Source organism: Scophthalmus maximus, chromosome 10 (genome assembly GCF_022379125.1).
Source record: "Scophthalmus maximus strain ysfricsl-2021 chromosome 10, ASM2237912v1, whole genome shotgun sequence".
NCBI lineage: Eukaryota > Metazoa > Chordata > Actinopteri > Pleuronectiformes > Scophthalmidae > Scophthalmus > Scophthalmus maximus.
Genome location: NC_061524.1, coordinates 1 through 23,150, shown reverse-complemented (window position 1 = coordinate 23,150; position 23,150 = coordinate 1). Strand labels below are relative to the sequence as shown.

Genomic DNA, 23,150 nt, shown 5'->3' with positions numbered 1-23,150 from the left:
CCAATCAATAATCAGGTCTGTTCGATAAGGACGTGGTTCAGTGTGTGTGTCCCCCCTCCCCTCCTCCTCTCCCCCTCCCCTCCTCTGCCCTCCTCCTCCCCCCTCCTCCTCCTCCTCTCTTCCCCCCTCCCCTCCTCTCTCCTCCTCCTCCTCCTCTCTTCCCCCCTCCACTCCTCTCTCCCCCCCCCTCCTCTCCCCCTCTTCCTCCTCTCTTCCCCCCTCCCCCTCCTCCTCTCCCCCTCCTCTCTTCCCCCCTCCCCTCCTCCTCCTCCCCCCTCCCCCCTCTTCCTCCTCTCTTCCCCCCTCCCCCCCTCCTCCTCTCTTCCCCCCTCCCCTCCTCCTCCTCCCCCCTCCTCCTCCTCTCTTCCCCCCTCCCCTCCTCTCTCCTCCTCCTCCTCCTCCCCCCTCCTCCTCCCCCCTCTTCCTCCTCTCTTCCCCCTCCACCCCTCCTCTCCCCCTCCTCCTCCCCTCTCCTCTCCCCCTCCTCTCTTCCCCCCTCCCCTCCTCTCTCCTCCTCCTCCCCCCTCCTCCTCCTCTCTTCCCCCCTCCCCTCCTCTCTCCTCCTCTCTTCCCCCCTCCCCTCCTCCTCCTCTCTTCCCCCCTCCCCTCCTCTCTCCTCCTCTCTTCCCCCCTCCCCTCCTCTCTCCTCCTCCTCCTCTCTCCTCCCCCCCTCCTCTCCCCCTCCTCCTCCTCCCCCCTCTTCCTCCTCTCTTCCCCCCTCCCCCCCTCCTCTCCCCCTCCTCCTCCCCTCTCTTCTCCCCCTCCTCCTCCTCTCTTCCCCCCTCCCCCTCCTCTCTTCCCCCCTCCCCTCCTCCTCCTCCCCCCTCCTCCTCCTCTCTTCCCCCCTCCCCTCCTCTCTCCTCCTCCTCCCCCCTCCTCCTCCCCCCTCTTCCCCCTCCCCCCCTCCTCTCCCCCTCCTCCTCCCCTCTCCTCTCCCCCTCCTCTCTTCCCCCCTCCCCTCCTCTCTCCTCCTCCTCCCCCCTCCTCCTCCTCTCTCCTCCTCCTCTCCCCTCCTCCTCCTCTCTTCCCCCCTCCCCTCCTCTCTCCTCCTCCCTCCCCCCCCCCCCCCCCCTCTTCCTCCTCTCTTCCCCCCCCCCCCCCCCCCCCCCCCTCTCTCCTCCTCTCCAGGGGAAGCGCGCGCTGCCAGAGGAGGCGGAGTCGGAAACGCGCAGCAGCGTCGGTCCGTCGTGTCTGCGGCTCCGCTGCTTCTCTCGCCTCCGTCTTGGTTATCGGATTCTCCGGGGAGCGACTTTTTCCTCCAGCCCGCAGGAAAGCGGTGGATCTTCTGCCTCACGGACTGACGGACCCGGCGGGCGGCGCGGCGGGGACAGACGTGGTTCGGCTGCTTCTCGCTCCGGTGCGGTTGAAAAACCCGGACGAGGCCCGAAGTGTGCGCGGAGCCTCCGCAGGCCTCCGGCACGGACTCCTGCGTTCCCCTGGAAAATGGACGGATTCACCGGCAGTTTAGGTGAGTCACGGCCGCCGCTCGCACCCTCACCTCCACCCGGTCACTGGTCCGTGCAGTGGCGGGACGATGTGAGCCGCACGCGCCTTTGGCAGCTTTACACGTGTCACTGCTGTGTTCATCAGGAGGACTCTGCACCGCCCCTCTGGCGGATGATGGAACCCCAAAGCAAGTGCTCCTCCTAAAGGGAACCTTTACATTGACCCGAACCTCCCCAAAGATGAAGACCTGGACCTGATAGAGACCTGATACAGACCAGATAGAGACCCGATACAGACCAGATACAGAACTGATACAGACCTGATACAGACCAGATAGAGACCTGATACAGACCTGATACAGACCCGATACAGACCAGATAGAGACCCGATACAGACCAGATACAGACCAGATAGAGACCCGATACAGACCAGATACAGAACTGATACAGACCTGATACAGACCAGATAGAGACCTGATACAGACCTGATACAGACCCGATACAGACCAGATAGAGACCCGATACAGACCCGATACAGACCAGATACAGACCCGATACAGACCAGATACAGCCCAGATACAGACCAGATAGAGACCCGATACAGACCAGATACAGAACTGATACAGACCTGATACAGACCAGATAGAGACCTGATACAGACCTGATACAGACCCGATACAGACCAGATACAGACCAGATACAGACCCGATACAGACCAGATACAGACCAGATAGAGACCCGATACAGACCAGATACAGACCTGATACAGACCCGATACAGACCAGATAGAGACCAGATAGAGACCAGATAGAGACCCGATACAGACCCGATACAGACCCGATACAGACCCGATACAGACCAGATAGAGACCCGATACAGACCCGATACAGACCAGATACAGACCCGATAGAGACCCGATACAGACCAGATACAGACCAGATACAGACCAGATACAGACCAGATACAGACCTGATACAGACCAGATAGAGACCCGATACAGACCCGATACAGACCCGATACAGACCCGATACAGACCCGATAGAGACCAGATAGAGACCCGATACAGACCAGATACAGAACTGATACAGACCTGATACAGACCTGATACAGACCTGATAGAGACCAGATAGAGACCAGATAGAGACCAGATACAGACCAGATACAGACCTGATACAGAACTGATACAGACCTGATACAGACCAGATACAGACCTGATAGAGACCTGATACAGACCTGATACAGACCCGATAGAGACCCGATAGAGACCCGATAGAGACCCGATAGAGACCCGATAGAGACCCGATACAGACCCGATAGAGACCCGATAGAGACCTGATACAGACCTGATACAGCCCTGATACAGCCCTGATAGAGACCAGATACAGACCTGATACAGCCCTGATACAGACCTGATAGAGACCTGATAGAGACCTGATAGAGACCAGATACAGACCAGATACAGACCAGATAGAGACCAGATAGAGACCAGATACAGACCTGATACAGCCCTGATACAGCCCAGATACAGACCTGATAGAGACCAGATACAGACCAGATACAGACCTGATAGACACCAGATACAGACCTGATACAGACAGACCAGTACCACTAGATGACAGTATATAAACGAGCCTGTCTCACTGTAGATGACAGTATATTAACGAGTCTGTCTCACTGTAGATGACAGTATATTAACGAGTCTGTCTCACTGTAGATGACAGTATATTAACGAGTCTGTCTCACTGTAGATGACAGTATATTAACGAGTCTGTCTCACTGTAGATGACAGTATATTAACGAGTCTGTCTCACTGTAGATGACAGTATATTAACGAGTCTGTCTCACTGTAGATGACAGTATATTAACGAGTCTGTCTCACTGTAGATGACAGTATGTCCGGAGCGAGTGTCTCTGATGTCAACGATCGTCTGTCTGCTCTGGAGCTTCGTGTCCAGCAGCAGGAAGATGAGTTGACTGTCATGAAAGCGGCGCTTGCTGATGTCCTTCGTCGCCTTGCAGCCTCTGAAGACTCCGCTGCTTCTGTGACCAAAAAACTTCCAGGAGGAAAAGGTAACGTGTGTTTTCATTGTTTGGGGTTCAGGTTAAGTTTAAGTTTGTACAGACGATTGTTGAAGTCGACCATTCAGTAGAGTGGGATGAGAGCGAAGTGCAGTGTGGGACAGTGAAACATGACAATGCGACATGTAAATATTGCAACGCTCCAGAACATTGGCCACGTTCTACCACCTGAAGAGTCTCTGCGAGTCAGTGAGTCCATGTGAGATTCACAGTGAACGTGCTGATGACATCACTTCCTGTCTCCTGCTGATCTACAGACATGACGTTATGATGAAATTCACCAGATCCTCATGATGTGACTGTTGGTGTCACTTGACCCAAGTCGTGGCTTCAGTTATGCTGAGAATAATTTTTTTTTTTTTTACAGAATTTACTTTGTGTGGAAAATTGAAAATAAAACCTGAAGAATAATGTGATTTTGATGAAATATCAGATGATCATATATTATCCAATATTAGACACAAACATTACACATGATTATTTCAAGGACTGTGGGGAAGTTGTAAATAGACCTGGTTTTAGTCAGTGTGAACAGCAGTGTGCTGCCCCCTGCAGGTGGTGGTGCTGCACTGCGAGAAGCCTACTCCATGTCCTGTATCACTAATGGAGGAACATCTGGACGAAAGAGAGACTCCACATCTGTCACCAGGAAGGAGACGGTGTCGTCCGCTGCCAAGAGGTAAAATCTTCAGTCGGTGGTTCGCAGGTCGTCTGTATTTCAAACTGATTTGACTTCACAGCCAACTGACGTGTGCAGAACAGAAACCATCTGTTTGTTCTGTCCCGGTGTCACACCGGGGATCGAACACAGTGGACGACAGGACGGTCGTCTGAGCAGCCTGAAATCAAAATGATTCATGAATCATCTGTCACGGGTTAATGAGTAGAACTCTGTGGTGAGGGGAGAAGGACGTGAGCAGCCACCGGCCTCAGATTGTCGACAGTCAAGTCGTCGTTTGTCTCTCATGGTCCTGGTTTTGTCCACAGTGGAGCAGAGAGGAAAAAAGAGGTGAGCAGCCAGCGGTCTCAGATGGAGGAGATCCATGAGCGTGAGGAACCTCCTCACCCAAAGGATGTGTCCCCGTGTCCCTCATCCCCCCACCCTCCACAGACCTCCCTGACCCCCCAGCCACAGAGGCCGCCCCCGGCTGGCGACAGCAGTAAAGTCCACAGTCCTCTGAAAAGGTTCCTCTTTGTGATTTGTCAGCTGCATCTGATCTTACTTCCTGCTGACGCTGCTCTGACATCACTCTGCCAGTGATTACTAACCCCGCCTCCCAGGACCCACGGTCCTCTGCTCTGTGCACACCTGGGCCACCGGACAGGTACAGGGTCTCCTGTAGGAGGCACAGGGCAGAGGGCACCGGATCCTGACTAGTCTTACGCTTTGTTGTCTGTTGACTAACCTGTCCCTTTTCCAGTGGACCCCCTGTGGTCTGATTCCTCCCCCTCTTCCTCTGCTCTAACTGGACTTTCCTGAGAGTCTTGAACCTCCAGGACTTTGTCAGAACCTTGAGGATCCTGGAGATCCTGGATCCTCCTGAGACCTTATCTCTTTGCTGCTCGAAGGCTCAGGTTGGACACTGTGTCTTTTATCAAACCTACTCACCTGATCATCTCCCAGTTTTACCTCAGGACCTCGTCTTCCTCTTCTGCTTGTTCCTCCTCCTCTTCCTCCTCTTCCTCCTGCAGCCTAAGCTTTGACTCAAACCTCGTTGTGTGTATAACTCTCTGAGTCACAGACTGAATCGTGTCAGTGTGTAAATGACAACTGTGTCTGTAATATATCAATAATGAGTCAATATCAATAATATAACCTCATGGATTTGTAGAACCTGTAATTTAATAAACAATGACATGAATGTGTTTAGTGATTATTCTCAGTTGAACAAAGTTGTAATTTGTGTAATAATATTATTTCTTATTAAGTTTTTTGGAGTAAATTTGGGGCGGGGAGTATTTACCCCATCAGGTACAGATAAATATGACACTGGGTTAAAGTCGTCATCTTGGGCTGTGACACTGATTCTGTTTATGAGTCGTCATCATCGTGTGTGTGTGTGTGTGTGTGTGTGTGTGTGTGTGTGTGTGTGTGTGTGTGTGTGTGTGTGTGTGTGTGTGTGTGTGTGTGTGTGTGTGTGTGTGTGTGTGTGTGTGTGTGTGTGTGTGTGTGTGTGTGTGTGTGTGTGTGTGTGTGTGTGTGTATAGAGGGCCCAGTGTGAAGCGCTCCTCAGGTATGGAGCGTTCTCAGAGCAGCACGTGGGAGAGTTCAGACGACAACAGGAACAAACTGGTCAAAGCTGCTTCCACATCCAGACTCCTCGCTAAGGTGGTGAAGACCGCCGAGAGGTGAGATGACACACACACAGTCGGCGTCACAAAGCCATGTAACAGAAGGAGTTACGTATTCAATTTTAATTGTATACCTCAAATCACATGATATCAGGGTCTTTACATAAAGAGGTCGTGACATCACAATATTACACAGACAATTAGTAAGAATCACCAATAAAAAGTTTTTTTTTATTAAATTGTCATCTTTATTAGGACCATAGATATTTACCTAATTTAGTTGATTGCCAAATAAATACCCCATAATAAATGTAGCCAGTAAGAGTTTTCTTCTTCTGTCTCTTTTCAGACACAAAGATCCAGTGGTCAGTCAAGGTAAACACACACTCCTCTTCATCACACAGAAGCACTGTCATCGTCATCATCATCGTTATCATGTGTAATGATCAATAGGAATCCAGCATCACTGCCAACATCAACAGAAACAAGAACAACAGATTCACGTTTCAAACACTGATTTAAAGTTTCTTTCTCAGAGGCTTGTTTTGTTTATGTTGTTTTTGACGTGTCGTCTGTTGTTGTTGACGTGTGTTGTCTGTTGTTGACATGTCGTCTGCTGTTGACATATGTCCTCTGCTGTTGACGTGTGTCGTCTGTTGTTGACGTGTGTCGTCTGTTGTTGACGTGTGTCATCTGTTGTTGACGTATCGTCTGTTGTTGAATGACATGTCTGTTGTTGTTGACGTGTGTCGTCTGTTGTTGTTGACGTGTGTCATATGTTGTTGGCGTGTCTGTTGTTGACGTGTCTGTTATTGTTGTAGTGTGTTGTCCGTTGTTATTGACGTGTCGTCTGTTGTTGCCTACGTGTCGTCTGTTGACGTGTCGTCTGTTGTTTGTTGTTGCTGACGTGTCGTCTGTTGTTGTTTATTTGTGTCTGTTGTTGTAGAAGTGTGTCGTCTGTTGATGTTGACGTGTGTCGTCTGTTGTTGCTGACGTGTGTCGTCTGTTGTTGTTGACGTGTGTCATATGTTTTTGGCGTGTCTGTTGTTGACGTGTCTGTTATTGTTGATGTGTGTTGTCTGTTGTTGTTGACGTGTGTCTGTTGTTGTTGACGTGTCGTCTGTTGATGTGTCGTCTGTTGTTGTTTATTTGTGTCTGTTGTTGTAGAAGTGTGTCGTCTGTTGTTGCTGACGTGTGTCGTCTGTTGTTGAGTGACACTGTCTTTGTTCCACACCAGCCAAAATGTCTACCCGAGAGAAAAACAGCCAAGCTGGTGAGTCAATGTGTCTGTGCGAGTTACTGGGCTAACAGGCTAACAACAAGCTAACAACAGGCTAACATTCTAACAGCAGCTGAATGAGCACTTCCTGTTTCTGCTTTGAACCAATCAAATATCTCTCTTTCTCCCTCTGCTTTATATTGTCAGCCTTGCTCTCTCTCTTTCAGACTGATCAGGTGATGTCACACCTGTCTATGGCTCCACCCTCTGACATCATTTACCTCCATATAAGGTCAAACAGGTGATTCACCTGCCAAATGAGACAGATATTTAAAAGACCAATCAGTTGTACAAACAGAAACCCCCACCCACCACCCAAAGTTAAAGACGTGATTGGAAGGTGATATTACTTGATTGACAGCTCGTATAAATAAACAATTTTTTAACACTAGTGGTTCTATGGAGGTAAACTACAACACTGCATTTGCTTCACCTGCATGACATCACCACCTCCTGACCTGTCACTCACCCGTCTCTCAGCTGTGTGATTGTGTTAATTGAGGCCTGGACCACGAAACCAACGTCAGGCTCAAACCTGGTGTGTAGGGTAACGTCGCCGTGGTAACTTATACTGAACCACATCATCTCTGCCCACTGACCGTTGGGAAAAGATCCCATGAAGCTCTGCCGTCTGTCAGAGTGATCACATGCTGCAAACTCCGCCCCCTCACTGAACACGCTGTACAGTCATGTGACTGTAGAGCGAAACCAGATAATGTAGGTGTGGCTTCGTGGTGCAGGCTTCTGGTCTGATGATGTCACCTGTTGTAACGAGTTCCTTAAATGAGATTGGATGGAACCAAAGTTCAACGGTCTCGTCACAGATGAGAGAACTGACCCGTTTGTTTTCATGCTGTGAAGATCCTGATCAGTCTTTTATTAATTACGTGTAACCAAATTCAATCAAATTCAATATTTGTATTTGGTGACAAAACCACCACCAATCGACTCAAAAAAATACAGAACAATTTTCTTCAATATTTTTTGCAATAATGTTTATTTTTGATACTCTGCTGTTTCAGAGGGAAATCACATCAAGATGTTCATGCGTGGTCGACCCATCACCATGTTTATTCCGTCAGACGTGGAGAACTACGACGACGTTCGGACAGAACTTCCATCAGAAAGACTAAAGTTGGAGTGGGTGTATCCTTAGCTCTGCAGGGGGCGCTGTGACAGGACACACAATATAATAATGATAATAGATTGTATTCTTAAACAAAAAGAAAAATGCTTTATATTCGGATTCAACCACTTTGGTTTTATTATAAAATCCATAACCTATAATGTTATTAGAAGCCTCTCTGTAGATCTTCAGTAGATCTTTAGTAGATCTCCAGGTGCGTCCTTGACTTCATGCAGATATGGTTACCGTGGCAGAGATGGCAGAGCGAACGTCGACCTCCTTCCTACTGGAGAGATTGTGTACTACATCGCCTCCGTTGTAGTTCTATTTAACTACGAAGAACGAACTCAGAGACATTACCTCGGACACACCGACTGTGTCAAGTGGTGAGAAAGTCGCACTAAAATGACCTGTTTCTATTGGTCCTGGGACAGATGAATGACATCATGTCTTTGTGTCTCTGTCAGTTTGGCCATTCATCCTGATAAGATCCGGATCGCTACAGGACAGATCGCAGGAGTGGACAAAGACGGACGAGTGAGGACAAACGCTTAGTTTTTAATTCATCTACGACTAAAACGACTAAACTAAACCTGGAGGACTCGTACGATCACTGTTTTTATTAATGTTTTTAATTAACGTTTTTATGCAAGCATTGACACCTGTAACCATGGTAACTATACCCAAAGATGGAAGCAGACAGAAATTAAAAATTGTCTTACTGATAATAACAACAATATTGACAATAATACAGATAAGACGAAAAATAATGATATTAATATTTATAATATTGACAATAATACAGATAAGACGAAAAATAATGATATTAATATTTATAATATTGACCATAACAACAGTCGTATTGATAATGAGACAATAACAACAGTAATGTTGATAATGAGACAATAACAACAGTAATATTGGTAATGAGACTAACTGTCTGTTCAGGCGCTGCAGCCTCACGTTCGTGTCTGGGACAGCGTCAGCCTGTCGACGCTGCAGGTCGTCGGTTTGGGAACATTTGAGCGAGGCGTCGGCTCGCTGGCCTTCTCTAAAGCTGTGAGTGTCACCCGCTGCATCATGGGAACTAGTATGTATTGACCACTGTTATGACATCACTGTAGTTCATCTGATACAGAAATGTTCATGTCCGCTTCTCCTCTTCCTGTCTGTCTCTCTCTGCCTCTGTCTGTCTCTCTCTCTGTCTCTGTCTATCTCTCTATGTCTCTGTCTGTCTCTCTCTCTGCCTCTGCCTGTCTGTCTCTGCCTGTCTCTCTCTCTGTCTCTCTCTCTGCCTCTGTCTCTGCCTGTCTCTCTCTGCCTCTGCCTGTCTGTCTCTCTCTCTGTCTCTGTCTATCTCTCTATGTCTCTGTCTGTCTCTCTCTCTGCCTCTGCCTGTCTGTCTCTGCCTGTCTCTCTCTCTGTCTCTCTCTCTGTCTCTGTCTGTCTCTCACTGCCTCTGTCTGTCTCTCTCTCTCTGTCTGTCTCTCTCTGCCTCTGTCTGTCTCTCTCTGTCTCTGTCTGTCTCTCTCTGCCCCTGTCTCTCTCTCTGCCTCTGCCTGTCTGTCTCTCTCTCTCTCTCTCTCTCTCTGCCTCTGCCTGTCTGTCTCTCTCTGTCTCTCTCTCTCTGTTTCTGCCTGTCTGTCTCTGCCTGTGTCTCTCTCTCTCTCTCTCTCTCTCTGCCTCTGCCTGTCTGTTTGTCTCTCTCTGTCTCTGCCTCTGCCTGTCTGTCTCTCTCTCTCTCTCTCTCTCTCTGCCTCTGCCTGTCTGTCTCTCTCTGTCTCTCTCTCTCTGTTTCTGCCTGTCTGTCTCTGCCTGTGTCTCTCTCTCTCTCTCTCTCTCTCTGCCTCTGCCTGTCTGTTTGTCTCTCTCTGTCTCTGCCTCTGCCTGTCTGTCTCTACCTGTCTCTCTCTCTCTGTCTGTCTCTCTCTCTCTCTGTCTCTCCCTCTGTCTCTGTCTGTCACTCTCTGTCTGTTTGTGTTTCTCTCTCTCTCTGTCTCTGTCTCTGCCTGTCTCTCTCTGTCTGTCTGTCTCTCAGGCCTCTGGTCATCACCTGAGTGTGATTGACGACTGTAACGATCACATGTTGACGGTCTGGGATTGGCAGAAGAAGTCAAAGATCGCTGAAATCAAGGTCAACACATTTCCTAATTACTACAAAATAAAAACAAATAATATATTTGAACAAGATAAAATGATGAGTGTTTTACAGTGTAGTTGAGTTTCATTGTTCTAAGCGGTTCTCACTGGTTCTAACTGGTCTGTGGTTTCCTACAGACCACTAACGAGGTGGTCCTGGCTGTAGAGTTCCATCCCACCGACCCCAACACCATTGTCACCTGTGGAAAGTCTCACATCTTCTTCTGGACCTGGAGCGGGAACTCGCTGGCTCGTAAACAGGGAATCTTCGGGGTGAGTGTTTTTTTAAAAGTGAATTTTACTGTACCTAATTTTCGCACGCACACACACACACATGGTGTTAGGCTAACCCTAACCCAGTTATTATAGATTAGTTAAACAGCTGCTCAGGATCAAAACAAAACATATTTTTAAAAAGTTTTTTTAATAATGTTAAATGTGTTTAAAGAAGTTACATTGTGTTTACATGTTTTATATTTTTATATATACTAATTATTCTAAGTGATATCTGGAGTTTCCCATAATGTGCGGTACACAATTATTCTGTTGTTGTGTTTCTATAACAATTTAAGATTATTAACTACACTACTATCTAATTTTAACTCTGTAGACTTGGTCTGTATTCCTGGTCTAACTCTGTAGACTTGGTCTGTATTCCTGGTCTAACTCTGTAGACTTGATCTGTAGTCCTGGTCTAACTCTGTAGACTTGATCTGTAGTCCTGGTCTAACTGTGTAGACTTGGTCTTTATTCCTGGTCTAACTCTTTAGTCCTGACCTAACTCTGTAGACTTGGTCTGTATTCCTGGTCTAACTCGGTAGACTTGATCTGTAGTCCTGGTCTAACTCTGTAGACTTGGTCTTTAGTTCTGGTCTAACTCTTTAGTCCTGGTCTAACTGTAGACTTGAGCTGTAGTCCTGGTCTAACTCTTTAGTCTTGATCTAACTCTGTAGACTTGGTCTGTAGTTCTGTTCTAACTCTTTAGTCCTGATCTAACTCCGTAGACTTGGTCTAACTCTGTAGACTTGGTCTGTAGTCGTGGTCTAACTCTGTAGACCTGGTCTGTAGCCCTGGTTTAACTCTTTAGTCCTGGTCTAACGCTGTAGACTTGATCTGTAGTCCTGGTCTAACTCTGTAGACTTGGTCTGAGTCCAGGTCTAACTCTTTAGTCCTGATCTAACTCTGTAGACTTGGTCTAACTCTGTAGACTTGGTCTGAGTCCAGGTCTAACTCTTTAGTCCTGATCTAACTCTGTAGACTTGGTCTGTAGTCCTGGTCTGACTCTGTAGACTTGGTCTGTAGCCCTGGTCTAACTTTTTAGTCCTTATCTAATTCTGTAGACGTAGTCTGTAGTTCTGGTCTAATTCTTTAGTTCTGATCTAACTCTGTAGACTTTGTCTTACTCTGTAGACTTGGCCTGTATTCCTGGTTTGTAGTCCTAGTCTAACTCTGTGCCACTTTGTTGTTGTGTTTTTAGAAATACGAGAAGCCGAAGTTTGTCCAATGCCTGTCCTTCTTGAGCAGCGGAGACATCCTGACTGGAGACTCTGGAGGAGTCCTGCTGGTCTGGACCAGGAGCTCTGCTGAGACTCCCACTGGAAAGGGACCCAGAGGTGAGGGGGGGCCAGTTGAAACCAGTTAGAATTAGTCAGTTTCATGTTTTTCCTGAGAGATTAATCTTTATGGAATTTAACTGTTAACTTCATTCAGTTCCCACCGAGGAAATCAGGCAGGGTAGAGGTCAGGGTAGAGGAGACTAAAGTCTCTAGAGTCTTATATCACTGGAATCTAAAGTCTCTAGAGTCTTATATCACTGGAGTCTAAAGTCTCTTGAGTCTTATATCACTGGAGTCTAAAGTCTCTTGAGTCTTATATCACTGGAGTCTAAAGTCTGATATCACTGCAGTCTGAAGTCTCTAGAGTCTTATATCACTGGAGTCTAAAGTATCTAAAGTCTTATATCACTGGAGTCTAAAGTCTCTAGAGTCTTATATCACTGGAGTCTAAAGTCTCTAGATTCTGATATCACTGGAGTCTAAAGTATCTAAAGTCTTATATCACTGCAGTCTAAAGTCTCTAGAGTCTTATATCACTGGAGTCTAAAGTCTCTAGAGTCTTATATCACTGCAGTCTAAAGTCTCTAGAGTCTTATATCACTGGAGTCTAAAGTCTCTAGATTCTGATATCACTGGAGTCTAAAATCTCTTGAGTTTTATATCACTGGAGTATAGAGTCTCTAGAGTCTTATATCACTGCAGTCTAACGTCTCTAGAGTCTTATATCACTGGAGTCTAAAGTCTCTAGAGTTCTTATGTCACTGCAGTCTAAAGTCTCTAGAGTCTTATGTCACTGCAGTCTAAAGTCTCTAGAGTCTTATGTCACTGCAGTCTAAAGTCTCTAGAGTCTTATATCACTGGAGTCCAAAATCACTGGAATCCAGTGATGATGCATAGTGGTGAGATTTACCTTTAAAGATTTTATTGCAGCATCTTTCCTCACAGAAGATCTTCGGTTGAGTTCTTCTGATTGCACATTCATTTGTGTGTGTGTGCGTGCGTGCGTGCGTGTGTCCACGTAGCGTTTCAGATCAGTCGGCAGGTCAAAGGTCATGAGGGGAGTGTCTTCTGTATGTGTGAGATGAGAAGCGGCACTTTCCTGACAGGAGGAGGAAAAGACCGAAAAATAATACTGTGGGATCACGAACTGAGATTCGAGCGAGATATCGAGGTGATGACACACACACACACGGATATAAAAGATATATGATTTAATATAGATCACTTCTTATTGATAAGAACTATTGTAACAATGAGTCGTGGCTGTTTGGCTTTTCATCGGACGATCTGACACATGAACAAATAAATGTTAAGGCTCTCACATGTGTCACAAGACCGTGTCACATGGGTCACGTGACCCGGTCACATCGGTCACATGACTGTGTGTCCGCAGGTCCCTGATCAGTATGGAACCATCAGGGCAGTGTCCGAGGGAAAGGTTGAGGAGTTTCTGGTTGGAACTTCTCGTAACTTCATCCTCAGAGGAACATTCAACGAAGGCTTCCTGGTGGAGGTTCAGGTGAGGTCAAAGGTCAGATGTGTCGAGTGAGAGAGACGAATTTCAGAACAATATGTTAATATGTGAAACATGTTCTTGTAAATTAGCCGTTTTTTTAAATTGTGTATTCATTTAATGATACTGGAGACGACACTGTACCAGAAATACCATACCTGACCCTGAATGCACCACGACTGTACCTGAACCTAACACGGTGCTGATCCTGAACACATCACGACTGTACCTGAACCTTAAACGGTGCTGACCCTGAACACATCACCACTGTACCTGAACCTAACACGGCCCTTACCCTGAACGCATCATGACTGTACCTGAACCTTACACAGCCCTGACCGCATCACGACTGTACCTGAACCTAACAGGGCCCTGACCTTGAACGCATCACGGATCTAACCCTCGACTCTGAGGAAGTGACGTCAGACTGTAAATGTGTGATGTCATCAATCACACTGAACTGATCATTGATCATCATGAGGAATATTGATCAGTGTGGATCATAGATGTTATTAAACATATAGTATCTATAGATGGTCACAGTCTTTATATATTGGTCCACTTCATGTAATCATTCATCACATTAATAAACCTGTTGTGATGTGTTCAGGGACACACAGATGAGCTGTGGGGTTTGGCGTCTCACCCGTCCAGAGACATGTTTCTGACGTGTGCTCAGGATCGACTCGTGTGTCTCTGGAAGTCCGACGATCATCGTCTGCAGTGGAGCCGCTCGCTGGAGGTGGGAGGGGCCTGAGTTCACAGATGACAGAGGATTGGTTGTGTCTTGACAAATGATGGACAGGTGATTGACACCTCTGCTTCTCCCTCAGGAACATGGACACTGTGCAGACTTCCATCCCAGCGGAGCTGTGGTCGCCATAGGAACACACTCAGGAAAGTCAGTAGAGATCATTTATAGTTACACACCCCCATCCAGTCTGCGTACAGATCTACAGATCTACAGATTATGAACTCTCTGTGTCAGGTGGTACGTTCTGGACGCAGAGACCACCGACCTGGTGGCGATCCACACCGACGGGAACGAGCAGCTGTCAGTGATGCGTTTCTCTGTAGGTGGGTAGGGTATATGTAAATATATGTGTGTGTATATATATATATATATATATATATATATATATATATATAAATCATGACGTGAGAGAAGTGAACTTCATGTCCCAGAATGCTCCTCTTTGTCTCTGCAGATGGAAGTCTGCTCGCTGTTGGATCACATGATAACTTTATATACCTCTACACCGTCTCTGACAGAGGACGCAAGTACAGTCGATACGGAAAGTGTTCGGTACGACTGGGACGTCAGTTACATTTTACTTTCTTGTCTCGTGTTATAACGTTAATCACCAGGTACTGACTAACACCTGGTTAGAGCTGCAGGTGTGGTTCTCTCTGAACACCGACTGACAACGATACTGACAACGACACTGAAACTCACTGACACTCACAGACACTGACAGACGCTGACACTCACTGACACCGACACCGACACCCAGTGACACTGTCAACAACACTGATACTCACACTGACACCCACTGACTAATGTGCAACTGGTAAAGCTCAGTGGGCGACTTTGGTACAGAAGGTCCGGGGGTTTGATTCCTTATGCTACCTGCCTACCCAACGTTATTGAAGTCGCTTTGGACAAAAGCATCAGTGAAATGAATTTGCTCTTCTGTGACTGACAATGACCAACACTGACTGCGATGAAGATGACGTTCCGGTGTGTTGATGAATATTTCACAGGGTCATTCCAGTTACATCACTCACCTGGACTGGTCACCTGACAACAACTTCATCATGTCCAACTCTGGAGACTATGAGATCCTCTACTGTGAGTACTGATACTCTAGTACTCTGATAGTAATACTGCAGCACTACTGTAGTACTCTGATATTGCCGTTGTGAGTACTCTGATAGTACAACATAGTAACGTGCATTTTCAGGGGACGTTCCAAACAGCTGTAAACTCATCAGGAATCGTTCAGAGTGTAAAGACATCGACTGGGCGACGTACACCTGTGTCCTGGGATATCACGTGTTCGGTGAGTTCACCTGTGTGTGTGTGTGTGTGTGTGTGTGTGTGTGTGTGTGTGTGTGTGTGTGTGTGTGTGTGTGTGTGTGTGTGTGTGTGTGTGTGTGTGTGTGTGTGTGTGTGTGTGTGTGTGTGTGTGTGAGTGAGAGAGAGATGTTTCACTAGTTCAGTTGAGAGTGTGTTAGGGGTGGGTTGACTTCAGACAAGTTTCATGTTCTTCTGTTTGAAAATGAATTTGTGTGTGTTGTTTTGCGTGTGTGTGTGTGTGTCAGGTGTGTGGCCTGAAGGCTCAGATGGAACAGACATCAACGCTCTAATCAGATCTCACAACAGGAAAGTTCTCGCTCTTGCTGACGATTTCTGCAAAGTTCATCTCTTTTCTTTCCCCTGTTCCACCCCCAAGGTGAGAAACACACACACACACACACACAACACATTGACACACACACACACACAACACACACAAACAACACACATTGACACACACACACACACAACACACACTGAAACACACGCACAGATTTTCTTTATAAACAAATATCAAAAATGTTAATAAATGTAATGATGAAAAAAATATGAAATCAAGTTCATATGTTAATATATAATACTGTGTGTGTGTGTGTGCGTGCGTGCGTGCGTGCGTGTAGGCTCCGAGCCACAAGTACAGCGCCCACAGCAGTCACGTGACCAACGTCAGCTTCCTGTGTGACGACCGTCACCTGATCTCCACGGGGGGGAAGGACACGAGCATCATGCAGTGGCGTCTGGTGGAGAAGTCTCCGCTCTGTCTTAATGACAGCCTCCTCACTAGCCCCGCCCTCCGCCGGGCGGAGCCTACCTTCGCTCCACCCCCTCCCACCACAGTCGCACAGGAACCCGACGCTCCCCCGACAACCAACGGGACCCAAGAACCCTCCCCGGAAACTCCGTCCCCCATTGAGCTAGTCCCCCCCACATCAGAGTTAACCCCGCCCCCCTCAGACAGCACAGTGAGTCTGATAGACAGCCTGGAGCCAAGCGATGATACGGCCACGCCCAGTGACGAGGGGCTGCCCCCCCTCCCCCCCCCCTTATAGAGTCCCTGTGTGTGTGAGTGTTGGTACATCCATCTTTGTGAGGACCCGGCTGAGCTGAACACCTTCAGTCGTCAGTCGGTGATGAAAACGTCTGTTTGAGGCTCTTGGTTCAAATTCAGTCACTTCAACAAAAATTAAAAACCAGTTGCCAACAAACGTCCAATCAGAGAGCAGAGTCAGAACGTTCACTGTTCTTTACTGGATTCACTGCAGCTGATCACTTCTGCTGCTGTGATGTCGTAAGTGTCACTAACTCTGCGCCGAGTGTTGTTGGGCAGGAATTACACTTTTCTTTAAGGGTCCTCACAAGTGTAGAAGTACAAACGTGTGTGTGTGTGTGTGTGTGTGTGTGTGTGTGTGTGTGTGTGTGTGTGTGTGTGTGTGTGTGTGTGTGTGTGTGTGTGTGTGTGTGTGTGTGTGTGTGTGTGTGTGTGTGTGTGTGTGTGTGTGTGTGTGTGTGGACTCAAACCTGTGGCTGCAGAGTCACATGGTTTATTTCACCAATCAGCTGTTTGGTTTGAACAAACATGTGATGTCACAGTTTGAAAGTGGAGGAGGGGCCACCTGTCACACCTTCATCATAGAGATCACGTGTCCAGGTGTGTTTCTGTCTGTGTGACAGGGGGCAGCAGAGATCAGAGGACGGTGAGAACAACAAGGAGGTGAAGAAGAAGAGATGACAAAATCGGACAGGTGTGTCACATGACTTTGTATTTACCAACAGGAAGTGAAACCTGAGTCTTAACTGTCTTTTATTTCTCTTTAATTGTGTTATACAATTTTTACCTTAAACCTATATTGATTTTTGATTCCTTACAATTATTGATGGAAGGAATCTTGTAACATTAGCTGCAAACTGTAAATTCTCAAAGCGTTGAACTTTTTCTAAAAACAGAAACCGACTTTCATGAACTTTTATTTTGTCAAACCACCAAACTCATAATTCAAGTCCTCGACTTCTGGAGGCTTTTAATGTGAAATAACATGGAAATAAAAGTGTCTGTTTCTCACTTGATGGATGAAGACTGTAACACGAACAAGTGGGAGGAGAGAAGTTAACAACCACTCCAACAATGCATTTCCCTAAGGAATAGCCAATTGCAGAGCTTCACATTCAATCTGTCAGAACCTTCCTCAAGTGAGAATCAGTCCAGAGGCTCTAGATCGGAATAACTAAACAGGAAGGGAACAGGAAACATGGAACCTCCAGAGTAAAAGCTGTGACTGACATGTTTTGTTTTTAATAATCACACATAATTGACCGAAGTTGATCAGAGTGAGACATATCCCTCTGACAGGATCTGTGTTTGTATATACTGCACGTCTGTGTATATTTCTGCTCATCACCGGGGGCAGCAGCTCGTCAGCTACACTGTAAAAATAGATCCAACACTCAGCCAATCAGATCCCAGGACACTCAAGATCCTGTCCTTTAAATGTCTGGTTGTCTCACCCAGTGACTGCTCATTGTTTTACTCTCTTCAGGACCATTTCTGCTCAAATATTTTCTGAATGTGGTGGTGGTGGTGGTGACGTCACTGTGGGGGCGGGGCTGTCAGGGGAGGGGCATTGGTTTACAGGTGGTTTTATTATTATTTTTTGCCTTTTTAATACTCGTCGGTTAATCTCCATCTTTTCTATGCTCGTCTCTGAAGGGCTTGTACAGATTCAGGGATTTACCTGGACATACAGGTGGGGGCGGGGCCATGGCATGTGAACAGATTGTGGGGGGCGGGACCAGAGGGAGTGAACAGCTGTTGTGGGGGCTTGTCCATCTGATGTGAACAGCGGTTTGTTGGGAGGTGGGGTTAGTGCGGGGCTTTGAGAGTTCCTGGTTTAAAGTGTTTGTATCTGTGTTCAGTAACGACATTGATATTCATGTGACTGTTTTGAGCCAATCATGTCTTCTCTCATGCATTCCTGTCAGACGACAGACTGTACTGAAGATTTCAGCAAAAAAAGTGCAAATAAATGCTTTGAAAAAACAATAAATCAGTTGTTTGACTTCTTCCTCCCTTTTGTTGCCATGGAAACAGTGACAGTCCTGGGACGAGTTCGTATCCAGGTGCGTCACATGACGCATGGTCATCACCTCTGTGAGTGAAAACATGTTTTACAGTATGTTCACATTGAGTGGGCGGAGCTTGTGTGTTTGCATGTGTCACGTTTATGGGATGTGGTGGTGTCAGGTAACATGTTCAACCAAATACTTAGGGTTATATATATTAATGACCAGAAATATTCACGTTTATGGGATGTGGTGGTTTTGAGTTTTTTTTTTTAATTGTGCAAATTAAAAACTAAATGAAATGAGCCACTGAGGGTTTTTACTACTTTTCACTGATAATTGGCTTTATGTCCATATTTGTATTTTTTCAAGGTCATAAAGGTCCAAGTAGGTCCTGAGTCGATTGAAACACCTGAGATAATATGTATATATTTATATATATGTAACTAAAACACTTGACACATCAGACCTTGATGATTGAATTATTGAAGTTGAATCTTTACTGATGTTCACTGTATTTTATCATTGTGTTGATTATGACGATTTGTTCCGACATCTGTTTACTTTGATTTATTTATGTAAACGAATGTTTGTCACCCGTCAGCCAATCACTGTGGTTATTTTGTGACCCTGCAGTTCATCTGCTCAGGTAAAGAATCAGCAGGTTCATTAACTTTCACATTGTTTCAGGTTGTTTGTGTTAAACTTTGATACCAAGTGGAGCCTGAGAAGAAAATGTGAATAAAGACTAGTTCTGTGTCCAGATCTTTAGTTTTACATGATCATCTGAAAGATTCTATGACATCACCATCAGATGAGTTCACCCCTGATCTCAGTCCTACAGACACTCAGACCCTAAAACCCTCTGACATACAGACGAGTCAGTGGTTGACAGACTACTGGGGCTTTTAAATGAGTATTTGTCACATACTGGTGAAAGGTCATTTGTATCTAGACTGTCGTCTGTGAGCCATTCAAAGTCCACAAACTGCAAATATTAATGTTGACGGACTGAGCGAAGACAAACACCAGTGCATTTAGGGAAATCTTAGTCAACGCTTTATTTCACATCATGTGGTTTGATGATGTAAATGGGTTAGGGGTCAGGCATTGCAGCGGTTGCTGTGGCAACAGTTCCAGCCATCTTTAGAGCAGTTCTTCACACGAGTGCAGCCTTTTTCTCCATTATCTGTAAAAATGAAAAGTATAATTTGAACCTCGACAGTAAAATTTGAAGTTTTGAGAAAGATCCAGTTATGAACATTAATATTCACTTCCAGATTTTCATGAATTCTGTTTATATTTGCTGTTTGTATCTAGATGATAGACTAACTGATGGAAATCAACAGTCTTTGTTCGGATGATTTCCTGTCCGTCAGAGGGGGCGGGGCCTGACTGAGCAGGTGGACGACTCACCTCTGGTGTAACAGGCCTGTTGCTCTCCGCCGCTGCAGGTCAGCAGCTGGTTGTTCACCATGTAAAAGTCTTCACCATAACACTCAATGTTAAACTGTTGAGCTACGACACAAACAGAGTTTGATCAGATAACATGTCGGACATGTCTAGTTGAGTGTTGGATATGATACCATTTAATGTCATGAATTATTACAGGAAGTTTTATTTATACATTTAATAATTCCCCATTAATGCTTTAACCGGGTCAATGTTGTAGTAACATGCATTATGGAAACATTGTTTTTGTGAATTATTCATTTTGTTCCATAAACCAGTGAAAACAAGTAACCCTAACCCACTTACGTCAACATGTTCACTTTCTGTTGATTTGATGAATTATTCCACCTTTTAAACATTGATCGTATATAAAAATAAAAACATTCTGACCAATATTATTAAAAATTACAGCAGCTCAGGTCTAATTTTAATGAAATTGTCGTCTTGGTGTGATCACATGACGTCGGTGGATGTTTTCTTGAATGGAAGATGTAAGGGTAATGTGATCAAATGTAAGTTGTTGTGTTGTTGGTCATCGAAGTAAATTTTACTAAATTCTACAATCTGTTCTCACCTAACGAATCAGTTGGCACTTTGTCAGAGTTTATTTCCAATATTACATAAACAGAATCAAAATATTAAACCAAAATAAAGAATGTCCTATTTTCAAAATCAATGCGTTTCAAACATTAACATATTATTGGTGCAAGTTACTACAACATTGAGCCGGTTATTGCAATATTTCGAAGTAATCATATACAGGAGAAACTTTAGCATGAGTGCAGGTGTGGATAAGAATAAATATAAGTTAATATAAGTAAATATGAGTTTGTACCTGAGCAGATCGGCAGCAGGAGCAGCAGCAGCAGCAGGCAAACCTTCATGTTTGTGGTTGTTCGTCAGTCTGAATGAGCAGAGACGAGTTGAACGATGTTGGACTTTGATGTGCAGCTATAACACAGATAAGTATTTTAAACAGTAACTGAGTTGAACTCAAGTCACATCACACCACATGGATTTTGTTTGCCTAAACTTTGATCTGTCCACAATCTGAGCTTTAGTCACCTCATGATATTGTATATTAAGTTCAGATGATTCTGCTGAGTCATGACTTAGGGTTAGGGTTAACCCTAACCCTAACCCTTACACTCTCTGACTTCTACCCCACATCCAGGGGTTCTGACGGAGTCGTGTATATGTGTGAGATGGTGGTTGGTGCAGGGAATTAAAGGCAGTGAACGACTAGGCATAGGGTAATGGTGCAATGACCACGACGATCAGAGTGATCATTCTCGATCCTCGTCTATAAATGTCGTTCCTAATGTGGGTTAGGGGTTAGGTAAAGGAATCTGAACCTGTCTCCCGAAGGAAACAGGAAATGCACTCTCCGCCTACCCATCCCCATCATCCCGGTCCCGGAACGGCTGGCGGTCCCGACGGCGGCGTCCGCCACGTCAGACCAGAGTCCACCCGTCATCAAAATGACCCATGACAGTGGGTAAGGTAAGTATAATCACCGGGTAAGGTAAGTATACTAGAAATGAAACTAATTTGTTTTCAAACAAAAAGCAATTATTCTTACGAAATTCCCCTGTCAGTGGGTAAGGTAAGTAAAATTGAAATCAAATTTGTTTTTAAATGAAAAATAATTTTCTTAGGACAAATAACCAAACTAAGGAAGGTATGTCCTGACAGGTAAGTATAATCCCTGGGTTGGGTAAGTAAAATAACTGAAATTGTTTTTAACAAAATTGTTTTTAAGGAAAAATCGTTTTCTTACGAAATATAACCAATATGATATATAAAAAAATCAAAAAACCATTCAAATCACCAGGAAAGGTGTGTCAGATTCTCCCAAGTCAGTGGGTTTTAGATGAAATAAATGAAATTGTTTTAAACAAAAATTCATTTTTTTACGAAATAAAACAAATATAAAATAAAAAGTTTTTAGATCAAAAAAAACTCAAACAACTAAGGAAGGTGTGTCCTGGCAACGTTTCGACCCTCTCTGGGTCTTCTTCAGGCCTATGACACACGAAAAAACTCTTTGTTCAATGTGGCTGGAGAGATGTTGTCTGCTCAATGTGCATGTGAGAAGTGAGCTCCCACTGAGGCTCCTCCTTTTATATCCTCAGTTGAGCTCCTCCTCTTTTGTTCTCTGTGTGGTTTGATTAAGTTTGTATGTGATCTTGTTTGTCACTATTTAACACCACAGTCCCCAAACCAAATGAAATGGAATAAACTAAATGAAATATGTTTTACTTTGCAATGCCCAAATGAATAAACTAAAATGAATGTTTCTTATTAATATATTTATTGTTCTAAGTCTTTTACAATAAATAATGAAGCCCAATGAACTTATTTTTAATAGATTCCTAAATTATGATTTTTAAATTAGTTATAAATCCCAATGAACCTGTTTGGATTAATTTATTATTAGAATGTGATAAAGTGATATAGGGCTTGGGATGAGGTAAATTTAGGGCATAGGATGAGGTTAGGTTTAGGGTATTAGAACAAGATTAGGGTTAGGGTAAGGGGGTTAGGGTTAGGGGTTAGGGGTTAGGGTTAGGGTTAGGACGAGGGTAATGGCCTGGTCCTCCCCATGGAGGGTTAGGGTTAGGGTTAGGGTTAGGGTTAGGGGTTAGGGGGTTAGGGTTAGGTGAGAGGGACTGAGTCCATCTCCCGGAGGAGACGGAAATGGCACTCTCCACCCACCCAGTCCCATCACTTTGGTCCCAGGACGGAGCAAAGTGTGTTAAAATTGAGGTAAGTATAAATAAGTAGGCAAAACTGTGCCTTAAGAAAAAATAAAAATTGGTGTCCGGCTTTTCTGGCAACGTTTCGACCTATCTTGGTCTTCATCAGGCCAGCGGGACACATACAGCTCATAATTAGCGTCAATTCATGGGACGTAACAATACAGCTTGAGCGATCCTGTCTGCTCGATGTGCGTGTATGAAATGGGCTCCCTTCCTGGGGCTCCTCCTTTTATACTCTCTGAAAAGGCTCCTCCTCTTAACTCTTCTTAGTTTTAAATGAAGCCTGTTAACCCCATAATCCCCAATACCCAATGGATCAGCCCAAATTTAGGGTCAAGATCAGGGTAGGGAATGTGGTTAGGGTTAGGGG

General features: G+C 45.3%; 2 protein-coding genes across 5 annotated transcripts; one reads left to right on the top strand and one right to left on the bottom strand.

Annotated features, from left to right (window-relative positions):
• The first annotated feature begins 1,146 nt into the window (after positions 1 to 1,146).
• Positions 1,147 to 18,550, top strand: LOC118283741 (echinoderm microtubule-associated protein-like 4). 4 transcript variants are annotated; one of them, XR_004784662.2, is made up of 24 exons: positions 1,147 to 1,468; positions 3,330 to 3,515; positions 4,080 to 4,203; positions 4,512 to 4,709; positions 5,733 to 5,873; positions 6,166 to 6,191; positions 7,054 to 7,089; positions 8,118 to 8,241; positions 8,458 to 8,607; positions 8,689 to 8,758; positions 9,170 to 9,280; positions 10,260 to 10,355; positions 10,499 to 10,633; positions 11,838 to 11,973; positions 12,939 to 13,087; positions 13,310 to 13,435; positions 14,040 to 14,171; positions 14,263 to 14,330; positions 14,418 to 14,502; positions 14,638 to 14,735; positions 15,194 to 15,281; positions 15,394 to 15,492; positions 15,755 to 15,885; positions 16,130 to 16,271. XR_004784662.2 is itself a non-coding variant. In XM_035606045.2 (24 exons), exons 1-24 carry the CDS (start codon positions 1,444 to 1,446, stop codon positions 16,556 to 16,558), a joined length of 2,967 nt encoding a protein of 988 aa, XP_035461938.2. In that variant the 5' UTR covers positions 1,148 to 1,443; the 3' UTR covers positions 16,559 to 18,550. The 4 variants fall into 4 exon arrangements, 3 of the variants coding, with proteins under 3 accessions (XP_035461938.2, XP_035461941.2, XP_035461940.2); XM_035606045.2 differs by having other exon boundaries at positions 1,148 to 1,468; positions 14,418 to 14,506; positions 16,130 to 18,550; XM_035606048.2 differs by lacking the exon at positions 4,512 to 4,709 and having other exon boundaries at positions 1,148 to 1,468; positions 14,418 to 14,506; positions 16,130 to 18,550.
• A 1,052-nt stretch (positions 18,551 to 19,602) lies between these two features.
• Positions 19,603 to 20,963, bottom strand: wu:fj16a03 (uncharacterized protein LOC335475 homolog; the record flags this gene model as incomplete). Its single annotated transcript, XM_035606049.2, is given in 3 exon segments — positions 19,603 to 19,755; positions 19,983 to 20,084; positions 20,854 to 20,963. Coding segments are annotated over 3 exon segments (237 nt in total). The 3' UTR covers positions 19,603 to 19,669.
• Between the last annotated feature and the right edge of the window lie 2,187 nt (positions 20,964 to 23,150).